This window comes from Echinops telfairi, unplaced genomic scaffold (assembly GCF_000313985.2).
Source record: "Echinops telfairi isolate 266 unplaced genomic scaffold, ASM31398v2 ScPeMD7_7469;HRSCAF=8507_1, whole genome shotgun sequence".
NCBI lineage: Eukaryota > Metazoa > Chordata > Mammalia > Afrosoricida > Tenrecidae > Echinops > Echinops telfairi.
Genome location: NW_022111373.1, coordinates 9,347,730 through 9,360,720, shown reverse-complemented (window position 1 = coordinate 9,360,720; position 12,991 = coordinate 9,347,730). Strand labels below are relative to the sequence as shown.

Below are 12,991 nucleotides of genomic sequence, written 5' to 3'. Positions count from 1 at the left end.
AATGAATGTACAAACGCGCTTTAAACAATTGATGTGTGTATGGATTGTGATAAGAGTTGTATAAGGCCCTAATAAAATGATTTTAAAAAAAAGAAAAGAATGTTATGGAATTGTATTAAAGGGTAGCGGCATTAGGAAGATTGAGAACCACTGCGGTAGCCTCTCTTTCACATCTCTGGTTCTCTTTTCCTGGTAATCATTAAATCGTCTGCCATGCCATAGCTGCTGCTACTGCTTGAACCACCAGCCACCTTGGTCATGATTTGGCAATGTTGACCTCTACCTCCATCAGAGTTCCTGCCTCCAAAGTCTCCCTTCATCGGTCCAAAGCTGGAAGACTGTATGTTATAATTGCCAACACCATTGTAGCTTCCGCCACCTGCAAAACTGCCTCCATCATTACCAAATCCATTATAACCATCCCCACTGCCACCATATCCACTACCTCTACCGGAGCCACCATGTCCACTGAAGTTTTCTGCCCCGACCAATGTCATTCCCAACAAAACCACCTCCCGGACCACCACTGCAATTTCCAGAACTGCTTTGACCTTTTTGGCTGGAAGAGGCAATGGCCATCTTTCCTTACATTACAGTATGGTATTTCTGGATGATAATCTTATCTACCAAATAGTGGCCATCCAAAGCCACAACAGCAAAGCTCCTCTTCTTGCCATTGCTTCCATCAACCATAATTTCAATCACTTCCATTTTCCCATACTGCTCAAAATAAATCTCATAGGTGGTGCTCTTCAGTGTCTTCTTTGATACTATCAAGAAAGATCTTTTTCACGGTTAAATGGGCACCTGGTCTTTGAGAGTCTTCTCGTGAGACAGTCCTCTTTGGTTCCACAACTCCTCCATCTGCCTTGTGTGACCTTGCATTCATGGCTGGGTCTCCCTTCTCCATAGCAGAGTAAGCGACAAACCCAAAGCCTCTAGAGTGCGGCCCCCCTCAATTCCCCCCATTGCTCAAAATGGCTCCACAGACTCATCTGTTGTTTCAAAGCTCAACTCTCTGATGAAGAGTTTCCAAAGCTGTGTAGGCTCTTTATGAGTCTCTGACAGACATGCTGGTGGCGGTATGGTGGTGGTGGGGATTCTAATGATACTTCTTCTGTGATGTCCACAGGCAGAAAGTGAGAATATTAGCTCTTTATGAGAGTAGAAAACATCATCTTTTCCCCACTGGCATAGCTGGTGGTTTGGACTACTGACTTTTGCTTAGTATCCTAATTCATAACTAACTGTACCCTAGAGCTCCTTTAAAAAGTGAACCAGAGACCTATACAAACCGTAGATATATGAATGGATTTGGGGCTCACAATCCTAAGTTCTTATGACTTGGGCACATGGCATTGTTCCATGCTCACTCTTACGAAGAGATTACTTTAGATATGGTTGCTACAGAAAAGTGTGGTGAAGAAACCAGATGATGCCCAGCTATCACAAAGAATAGCATCTGAGATCTAACAGATTTGTTTTTAAACAAGCCATCATCGAAGATACAGCAACTAAGTCCACATGGAAGAAGCACACCCGCCTGTGAGACCCAAGGATTGTACTAAATAAAATCCAAATCTGAAAGAGTGAATGTTATTAGAGCTTAAATTGTGAACACTTTATTTGCAGAAGGTTATGGATGACAGTGGAAACCCCAAATCCATCTGCGGGCTTAATCATCAAATGGATTAAGCCTCTGGTGAATCCCTTGTAGCCATAGTCGAGGTATAAAATAGCACTGCAATTTGACAGAGTACATTGTAAAGTCAATAATGGCAGAATCAGTTAGGTGAAAATGTAATATCTTATTATTTTATCTCCCTTTTGACCCATTTTACAGTTGTTTCAGTTTTTAATATTTTCTACTTTCTTTTTGATTGAAGTTTTTCTATGTTCTGTCTAGTCTGTCATTTTTTCTGGAGGGGAGGAAGTATTTGCTTCATGGAATAATGGGGTGGAGGGGAATGGGGAGCTATCAAAGAGTATGAGACGAAAATGCTTTGAAATTGATTGTGGTGACTGAAAAAACTACTTAAATATGACTAAATGATTAAATTGTATGATATGTGAAGTATATGACAATATAACTATTTTAAGAAACTACCAAAGAAAAGATAAATACTGGGATCATATTATATGCGTAATTTGGATGGCACATTTTCTTTAATGTCATAAATTATAAGCTATCTTTCATTTTTTAAATTATAAGCATCCTTATACATTATGCTACAAAACAATTTTAATGGGAAAAAGTACCCAATACGTGGTGAAAATAACATTATGCTCATCACGTTGTGCAATAATCACTGCTATCTGTTTACAAATTATTCCATTACTGTAAAGAGAAACTCAATGTTTTCTAAGCACTGATCTCATCTTGCCCTGCTTCCAGCCCTTGTAACCACTAATAAATCCAATACATCAGCTTACTTCATATAAGTGGGGTTATATCTTTCCTTTTGTGATGTCACTTCAAGATTGATCCATATTATACCAAATACAAGGGCTTAATTTTTCTTTATGAACGAGTAATACTACCTTGTATACAGGAAGCACATTTTGTTTATTCATTCATCTGTTGATGGACATTTATTACCCACCTTTTAGCTACTGTGAACAATGCTGAAATGAAGCCTGATTTACAAATTTCTGTATTCTTGCTTTCAATTATTTGGGATCTGTCCCTAGATTGAGATGGCTGGATTATATAGTAGGTTCTATTTCAATGTTTGAAGAACTGCTAAACTTTTTGTTACAAAGAAGCTGTAATCATTACATTGTTCATTCTCATTAACAGTGGATGAAGGTTCCAATATCTCCACCTTGTCACCTAAAACAGTTATGCTTGCTTTGTTTCTCTCCTCTCCATGAAACCCAAATCATAGCTTTTAAAAACCAAACTACAAAGAAAAGATAGAATATAAGTCTCAACTCCTAAAATTTTTGTTAGCTTGTTTACTGTCGAGTTACGTCCAGCTCTTGGCAACCTGTGTTTCTTTGGAATTGAAAAACTAGTTCATATAACCCAGACTTGCAAAGCAGAAAAGAATGTGAAGTTTACTACATTAAAGAAACCAAATAAAAGGCTGAAGACTGGTGCAGTTAATTTAAAAAGGGTAAGCAAAAGAGTCTATATGGAGATTCAGGGTAAAAAACAAAACAAAAGTTTCAAATTCCTTTTAGCCACACTCTGAAATTTTTAGGTCTGATATTATATTAGGTCAAAATTCCGAAAACCTTACAAGTTGTTGAAAAGTATGAATATGCTAATTATATATATATATATATATATATATATGTATGTATTTCCCCCCCAAAGAAATGACTAAAAGGACATACCAATGAACACAGGTTACTTGGTGAATATAAAAGCTTTACTTTCTATTTCAACTTTTTATCACTTGACTTTTTAAATATAAAACATTAGATATAAACACAGGCAATAAAATGCTACTATCTTTAGTATACTTACAGTAAAAACCAACAGCTGTAGGCAGCAAAAACAAAGCAAAAGCATAAAAAAAGTCAGTAATCAAAAGCAAGCTATTAATAGCGCTATACGCTCACTTCCATGTTCTTTTTTGATCTAAAAATAATATTAATCATGCAGCATAAGAGTGCAAGCTATCATACAGAACCTGAGGAGCTGACTTTGGAATTAACTGAAAATAAGTATCTTACATAAGACCAAGTAAAAACTGCACCACTACTAGTTAAAAAGCCTTTCCATAAGATTATGTTTTTAGGGGGCTTAAACATATAACTTACAATTTAAATACCTCATTTAAGTAGGTGCTCATTTATATTACCAGTATGAGCCTGTGTTGCAGATAGAACCATGTAAGACTTTCTCTGAATAGATTTTAAAAGTGCAAGTCTTTTCAACAAATATTTCCTAGTAGAGAATTGTGCAGTCAATATGAAATCAAGTCAAGCAACATCTCAGTTTCAGAAGTTTGAGTGTTAGCTCCATGGGGTTTACAGTTTCTAAATCCCAATCATTCCAACTTCCTCCCTTATTATGCCCCTCACTTCTACATATGTCCACAGAATAAACACTGCAGTAAAAATAATGAAATCTGCAAACCACATGTCTCTTGTCTTATGGAAGTATGCATATTTAGTTTGGGATTTGGTAGGATGCATGATTTTATTTGCGGGATTCTATGCAGTGTGAGAAGTGCTGCTTAGAACACATACAGGCATGGAAATAAATTCCTATGCTACCACACGACAAAGAAGAGAGACAGCAAATGTGCTGGGACTGCTGAAAACAGGAGGAACTGACTCCATCAGAGCACCGAGCTTCCGAGCCAAGGTAACTTTTGAGTTTAGCTTGCGGAACAAGCAAAGCTCACCAGATAGACAAGGATAGAATATTATCACAGGAAGTGAACCGCACAGGCAAAGGAAGAGAATTACATGCCATCCTCAGGACAGAGGATGAAGAAACCGAGGGCAGAAAGGCAGTTGCAAAAGGATGTTTATAAATAATGTTGTGAGGGAGAAAATGGAGAATTATTCTTTGACTCCAAACGTACTTTTATTCTGGCCTTGTGATGATGGGGCTGAAACTCTGTCAACCACATTTCTTCTCTGCCAACTGGCTCCCTCTTTATCTGCTGTTATTAGGGACTGCCAAGTTAGTCCCAACTCATAGCAACTTGGTGTAAACCTACTCCCATGTAATAATCCTCACCTTTATTATGTTGGAGCCTACTGTTGCATCTTCTTGAGGGTCTTCCTCTCACAACCACCACCCTGAACTTGACCAATCTTGTCGGATCTCCGAAGATTAGCACGGTTGGGCCTGTTTAGTACTTGCATAGGAAACTGCTTGGGAATACTGGGTGCTGTATGCTCCCTCTTTAACTACAAAGCTAAAGAGGACGGAGGGATTGCTCTTTTCTGTTTTCTTCCTGTGGGCTTTTTGTTCCTGTACCACTCCAGCAACACTTCATAACCCTGGTGGAGACATGCCTTTCACATATCAAATGCTGAACCTGGTCTGCATTTTTCTTACCTGATTCTTTGGCTTTCCTATCCTTCTGGATTAAATTTGATTTAATATACCATGGCATACAATTTTAAATTAAATTTTCTGATCAAATAACTGGAGAGGGCCTGTTTCTGACTAATCCAGAAATCACTGGAAAGTTCTAAGCAAAGTAATGATCCACTAAGAGCTTTGTTCTAGAAAGAATGCTAGCAGCCACAGATGGGGTTGTGTCAAAGACAGAGTATTAGGTTTAGTAAAGTCTCTGGTGGTTATGAAACAAATGAACTACTTCAAAGAAAAACAATGTGCAGACCAGAGTGTGTTTTTATGTTAAGCACCAGGAATTTTATTTAAGTTGCTATAATACAAGTTTTCTACTATACTTTATATCTTCTCCTTTTCTAGTAATGTGGTTTATATAGTTGGTAGAGTCTCCTTCTCTTTTATATTAGCTGCTAGGAATCTCAGAGTGAAAAATACTATGCTGACACAAGAGAAAGCCCTAGATGGAGTGGGGGAGAAAAATGCAGAATTAAATTGATTGTGGAAAAAGGCCAGGACTACTGTACTAATACACTAGAGGAACCTCTTAGATTATTGCCCAAAGGTTCACTTTCAACTTGATATTGAACCTATTCCTGAAGGCCACCTTCTAGCCAAATAGATTGGCATATCAAATAAACAATATTGTCTGTGAGTATGGTACTTCCATAAACAACTGCATGAGGGCATGCGGCCACATTTCCCCAAAGTAAAGATGAGAAGGCACAGAGGGAAAGGGAAGCTGTATCAGTGGACACAGAGGAAACAGAACAGAAACCATGAGACTGCTGACATGCTAAAAACTCTAACTACTGTCAGGGAACAATTTGTAAAAAAAAATATTAAATTGGAATTGGATTTGTTTTGTAAACCTTCAGCTAAAATACAGTATTTTAAAAAGAGTGATGGTGAAACACAAGTAAACTGACTTTGTGGAAGTCTATTCTTTCCTAAGATCTGATTACATATTTTAGTTTTTAATTGTATGTTATCTTTTATTGAAAGTCATCTCAGGCCTTGCAAATGATAAGACATATAACTAATTCTTTAAAGTCAAAGTTATTCTTTACTATAACAAATTTTGGGTCATACAGCTAAAGGACAATGGGGATGGGAATGAATGGGTAGCAGAAATGTGAACTTGGGTGTCTCACACAAAGTATGAACAAAAATACATGAACAACTTCAGTTTCAAATATCAGGGGGAAATCATTGCTTTTTGACAATTACTAACACATTTCTAAATACCAAAGAGAAGGGGTAGTGAGGCTGCTTGCATTAAAATACTCTGCCACTAAGTAGTGTATTGTCCTTTATCTCACTGCTGTGGGACTGTGGTCAGGGGTGATCCCTCTTCAGAGTTTTTAGTTCACGATGGAGGAAGTGCCATTCTACCTAGGACTAAAAGACATGATCTTTCCTTTAGCTTTTTGTACTAAATTCTAATGTACATGTGAGAGAAGAAGGCTGCATACAAATTTAGTTTTCAGTAGGTGAAGGGAGACATCGGTCAATGTAAGACATGAATAAAAAATTTTAATTTATAAATTATGAAGGGATTGTGAGAGAGGTAGGGGAGAAAAATGAGGAGTTAATACCAAGAGCTCAAGTAGAAAGAAAATGTTTTGAAGATGATAGTGGCAACAAATGTATAAATGTGCTTGACACAATGGATGTATATATGGATTGTGATAAGAGTTGTACAAGCCCCCAATAAAATGATTTTTAAAAAAAAAATCTAGCTCTTGCACTTATGACTCATTGATTCACTTGGAACCAATATGGCTATATAAAATCACATACAAAAATTACCTGAAGGATTAGAGAAATCCAACATGCTGGTAGTAGGCTGCAGGAGATCAGGGCTGCTGGAAGAGAGTGTTCCAGGGATTGGCATTATAGCAAGACTGTGCCGACAGTGTCTTGTCCCCACAATGCTGTCATCCTGGGACTGGCTCAGGCCTCCATCACTTCAAAAGAATGTCACAGATGACTTAAAAACATTTGCAGTATTAATACTAAACACTTTTGCTCTCTGTTGCACTTACTCATAATAGGACCAATCCAAAGCGACTTCAAAAATTAAGTTAAAAAATTAGTCATTAAAAAAATGAATAGGACATCTATAAGGATGAAAATAGTGATAAAATATTATGGTTGTGGTAGAGAAACTAAAGCTGTGCATGTCCAGAACCTGAGCTCGGTCAGCTTCAGAAGACACTATCATTTGCATTACTGTTGCTATTAGGAACCGTTAGGTTGGTTTAGACACATGGCGACAGAACGAACCCTGCTCAGTCCCATACCATCCTCATCATCGCTGCTGTGTTTGAGCCACTGTTGTAACAGCGGGTCAATCTCCCTTCTCTGAGGGTCTTCTTTTTCAATGGTCCTCTACTTTCACGAAGTATGATGTATACATACTTACGTACACACACCCTTGGCAACCTTTTATAATCTGTGAACCCAAGTTCAAGCTACCAAATGAGAAGTCTTTGAACATACATTCAAACGGTCTATAAGCCTACCAAACAAGCAAGACTAGAAAAAAGCTAACAGGAAGGCGGCAGGGAGAACTGCAACAAAGAACACCTACAGTATGTAACAAAAAGGAAACTGTCATCTTTGTGGAAGCAGCCACAGCTTCATCTTTTCCTGCAGAGCAGCTGGTAGGTTTGAACCACTAACCTTGCAGTTAGAAGCTCTAGTCCACTATACCAGGCTCACTGGCCAAATGAAAGGAGAAAGAAAAGGGCAAGAACAAAAACAGAAAGGGGGAAAAAAATCTATAATTTCTAAACTTCATCCTAGGAGCACATTCATTCGAGAGTAATTATTTGAACATTTGGAAAGAGAGCACAAAAACCCCGACAGAAAGCAAGTTCATTAACATTAACTTCCTTTTAAGGTTAAAGAAAAATAAGTCTCAGTTAAATGGCCATATTTAAGCAAATGAAAGACCATGGAGCTGTTCTGGTTACATGCTGGGTTGCTAACTGCTTGAAAACACCAACCACTCCATGGAAGAAAGACGAGGCTCTCTAACTCTAAATAGTGACTGTCTTGGAAGCCCACAGAGGTAGTTCTACAATGTCCTATGGTGTCGTTGACTCTCATTTGGAACCAATTCGGGGACAGTGAGTTTGATTTGGAGGTTTTAAATATTTTAGACATGTTACAAAAGCTATTCTACATTCATCTAAGGGAAAAAAGCAAAAATTAAGAAAACCAATTCTGTCACTTAAATTTTATATACCTCAAATTCCTATCTACATTTGATGCAATGCAGCTTTCTTCCCAGTTATCTCTTGTATATACAAACAGTAATAGAATACTTACCTATTATCAAGGCAATGATTAAGGTATAATCTTAAAAAATAATATATGGTTACTTACAATATGTTAGGGGAAAAATATAGGATTTAGGCAAATTAAAAACTATGCAAAATGGCCAACTACATGGCTAAAGGACAGTTAATAGGGAGACAAGGAAAGGAGAGGTCCCACAAGACAGGGAGCAGAGGAACAGGGAAAGCAGGAACGTGTGAAAGACAGCAAAGATTCGTATGTTAGGAGCAAGTGTTCATGTCAGTCTGACCTGGGCTATTAGCCATGGGATGCCAGGCAAATCTCTCTTTCTCTCCTGACCTTGGTTTCCTCACCTGTATAATGAGATGAATGCTAGCTATTTCTCTGGACTTGCCCAGCAATACTGAAAATTAACATTTCAGTAAAATTGAAAATGTAGACCAACATTTTGGCACAGTAAATGGCATATTTTAAATAGTGGCCATGAATGCAATACTATGACAAATTACATTATTTTCACTGACTCCAGAAAGGGACAACATGTAAATGGAGAACAAAGCAAAAGAGAATTCCTATTTTTAAGAGGAAAAGAGAATTCCTAATTTTAAGAGAAAGAAAGTAAACGATTTTTACAAAAAGAAAAAAGGCAAGAGTACAAACCTGGAAAGGAGAACTGTAGTCATATATTTTAAAACAATTTATAATTATAAAAAGAGAGAGTACAGTGGGAACAGTACTACAGAAATAGGAAATGTTTTTTTCAAAGGGGACATTTGACAGCTAAAGCAAAGGAAACACCTAATCTGATGAAGTGATCTTTACTTAGGCTAGGTCAATATGTGTAATGGATTTGAAGACCCAGAGATAAGCACTAAATGTTTCTGGGTCAGGGTTGGGAAACATACATGGAAGGCACCCACAGATATTTTAATCACAACTTGTAAATAATCTGACAATAATGTAATTACATAGAAAATACAGGTTTTCTATTTTTAATGTTTAAAAAACAATCATTAAGGAATTTTTTTAGGATGAGCCTACCAATTTTGGACAAAGTCAGGTAACTGAATCTAAACAATCAAGGTGCCGAAGATTAAAGAGATCCGCAGTCCTACAAATGATCAAAATCGAGGGAAAAATTACAATTCTTCATGCAAGAAAGTTAACCGCATCAGTTGCCTCAAGTTGGAATAAAGAAAAAGAGAAAGTTCTTTTTCATCTCTTACTCATCTAAGAGATGTTAAGTACATCTCTTACTGATGTATTTAACATTATTTCTACATTTTAATAATCAACAGATATGACACTAAATAGAAACTAATGTAACGCCAGTTATAAATTAATGGTAATTAAGGTGTGATCATGTATCAATGAAAACTACAGTAATGTGTACAATTCATGCTATGATATGAAATAGTATTTAATAAGCAAAATATTCATGCTTGCTTGGAAGCGGAATTGATAAAGCCAATTTGTAAATAATTATATCACATCTTACCAAAATAGTCTCCTGAGAAGGTGATGCACGAACAGAAAAAGATATTTTGAAAAATACTTTTAATGATTCTCTAACTAAATTTATTCATAATAAAAGTATATTTTAGTTTTATATTGTAAAACTAGAAAACCTACCTAAATATTATCAATATACAAATAAAAATGATCTCAATATTAAAAGCAAAGAAATAATAGCAAAAAGAATAGAGGTGAAAAATAATTTTAATAAGCAAGCAAGGCAGTCTATTTTAAAGTTGGTACAATGAAAAGTATAAAGATGACATTCAGGCAAACTATGATTAAGAAACAACAACAAAAAACCTGGATGAGAAAAATTGGAGATCTGATTTCCTGAATGGTGAAATAGTCTCAGTCAGTAAAAACCACATTGATATGTCTGAGCTTACAGATGTTCTTAAAAATCAATAAAAAAATTTTTCATTTTTAGTTTTCAGAAGTTTCTTATATTTTAAAATTTCATCATTAGGGATTTTCTTATTTCAATTATTTGTTTATTCTTTACATTCTTTCATTGCTCTTCTCACTTATGAAGAAATTCCTGCTGACAACCCATCCTCCACTCTTACAGAGGTGACAAAGACAGTGAAAAAGTGATATGAGACTTCGTCTCATTCTTCTTGAGATCCCTCCCATAGATCTCCAGTACACAAGAGGATCCTGAGAACATTTACAACTGAAGTCCTCAATTTTTGAATGATAAAAACTGGTAAGCAATCAACACAGAAACTATAAGCATAAATAGGAAGACAAGAAGGGAAATGATCTCTAAAACACATCTTACACAATATCAACATTTTGATATTTTTCCTTCTAGTTATTTTACTTATGAGTTGAAGATTTAGGTTGTTTCCAATTTTGCTTTATAACAAATAATAGAAAACTAAGAACGCCTACATGTAAATCTTCAACTGCTTAATCATAGAAATGAAACTACTGAATTACGAGTACAGCCATCTTGGCGGCTGCTCTCGGTTGGGGCCGTCCGCACCTAAGACAGGAAAATGATGGCCGTAAAGAAGACGAAAAAGTCGCTGGAGTCCGTCAACTTGAGGCTCCAACTCATTATGAAAAGTGGGAAGAACGTGCGGGGCTACCAGCAGACACTGAAGATGATCAGGCAAGGCAAAGCGAAACTGGTCATCCTGGCCAATAAGTGCCCGGCCTCGAGGAAATCAGAAATCGAGTACTACGTCACGTTGGCCAAACTGGTGTCCATCCCTGCAGCGGCCACATCGACTTGGGCACGGCGTGTGGCAAGTGCTACAGGGTGTGCGCCCTGGCCCTCATCGATCCCGGGGATGCTGGTATCATTTGAAGCATGCCAGAACAGACTGGTGAAAAATAAATCCTGCAATATTTTTCTTTAATAAAACTGGCCAGAGCATGTTTTAAAAAACAAAACAAACAAACAAAAAAACCAGTACAGCCATTTTAAAGCTCTTAATTAAAAAAAAGTGCTTTCTGGAAAGGCGACCTTCATTTTACACTCCATGGCAATCAGAATTGATATATTTTATGTCACTCCTATCCCTTATTAACCTATTTTTGGCCTTTGATGATCTTTGATGAAACAAATAGCATCTTATTTTAAATTGTACACCACACCCCAATCTAAGAACAATTCGTTCTTAGGACATGGTCCTGGCTTGATGTTCACCCTCATGAAGAGATCGCTGAAGATATAGGTGCAATAGCAAAGTGTGCTGAAGAAACCAGATGGTGCCTTGCTATCAGAAATAGCCTCTCGGGTCTTCAAACAAGCAGCCATCTAAATGAAACATCAACTAAGTCCACACAGAAGAAGCACAACAGCCTGCAGAATTCAAGGGTGGTAAATAATAATAAATCCATAACCAAAAGAGTGAGTGCTGTTGGAACTTAAATTATGAACATCTGGCTTGCTGACAGCTACAGATGACCGTGGAAACCCCAAATCCATTTGCAGGGTCCACATAGAGATTAAAGGTCTGGTGAATCCTTCCCTGACCATAGTTGAGGGATGTGACTAGCTCTGTTGTCAGAGTATTGTAAGTTGATTATGGCAGATGTAGTTAAGTTAAAATGTAATTTTACTCATTTGTTCTCTCTTTTGATGCATTTTAAATTTGTTCTATTTAATATTTTCTGCTTTCTTTTCTATTGCGTTTTTTTGTTTTACTTTATCGTTGTTAATTTATTTGTTTGTTTTTCTGTATAGGAAATCCAGGATAGGTAATTGATATAGAAAGTAACTGGATGATTGGTTTCTTGTTGGTATGGCAGGAGAGGTTGGGGGTGAAGTGGGGAGCTAATAACAATGAATACAAAAAGAGGAAATGTTCTAAAAACTGACTGTGGTGATGATTACATAACTCTTCTTAATCTGACTGAATTACTGAATTGAGGATATGTAAATAAAACATAAATAAATTGCACATCACGTCCTTGATTGTTATTAATGCTGAACATTTTTCTACTAACGTTTTAGTGATGTGGTCTAACTGATTTTAAAGAGCGCTTTTATCTAGAGTTTAATACATAGTCTTCGGCATGGCTCGCGAGGTTGGCTGCATGACCTTCCAGTGACTGGATGCCCAGCTTAAATCCCCAAAGGAGAACAGCCAGTTTCAGAGAGAATGACAGTGTCACTCTCCAACGAAGCAGGCTCCAGAAACTCGTTCATTCTACTAAGATGACCTCTTCTGGGGGGTTCCTGTGGCTCCAGTTTCCAGTATCTCAGTTAATTAAAAACATATGTAGACGAGATGGCTAATTTAATAGGAACTTCTAGAGGGCAACATTCTTAAGTCATTTTTATAGCCACAGATCACAATTTCCTGTTGGCAGAAAGCAAGAGACTCAATAAAGTTGGTTGACTAATACATGAAAAATACTAAAAATTTTAAAATCCCAAGTGTAAGTTACACTATTTCTACTAAAGCTTTAATTTTTTTGGTAACAATATAAAGTAATAATGACTGAAATATCCAACTGACTGCTCCTGGATGCCTGCCTCTATTTCCATGTCTCTTGCTGTAAGCAAAGGCAAAATCCAAGGCATAACCAATTCTTCCTTCCCAAAGAGAAGCCACAAACAGATATTGCTGTAACTTTCTGAAACGAGTTTGGCAGGTTGGAATG

General features: G+C 36.9%; 1 protein-coding gene and 1 pseudogene across 1 annotated transcript in view; one reads left to right on the top strand and one right to left on the bottom strand.

Moving 5' to 3' along the window:
- RAPGEF6 (Rap guanine nucleotide exchange factor 6) overlaps window positions 1-12,991 on the bottom strand; it is a 231,350-nt gene that overhangs the window by 45,550 nt on the left and 172,809 nt on the right. Inside the window, exons 17-18 of the mRNA XM_004696982.2 lie at window positions 6,857-7,014; window positions 3,476-3,490 (exon numbers count right to left, since the gene is read on the bottom strand). Coding sequence (XP_004697039.1) covers window positions 3,476-3,490; window positions 6,857-7,014 — 173 coding nt within the window. The remainder of the gene's footprint in view (window positions 1-3,475; window positions 3,491-6,856; window positions 7,015-12,991) is intronic.
- Window positions 10,873-11,216, top strand: LOC101650792 (annotated as a pseudogene).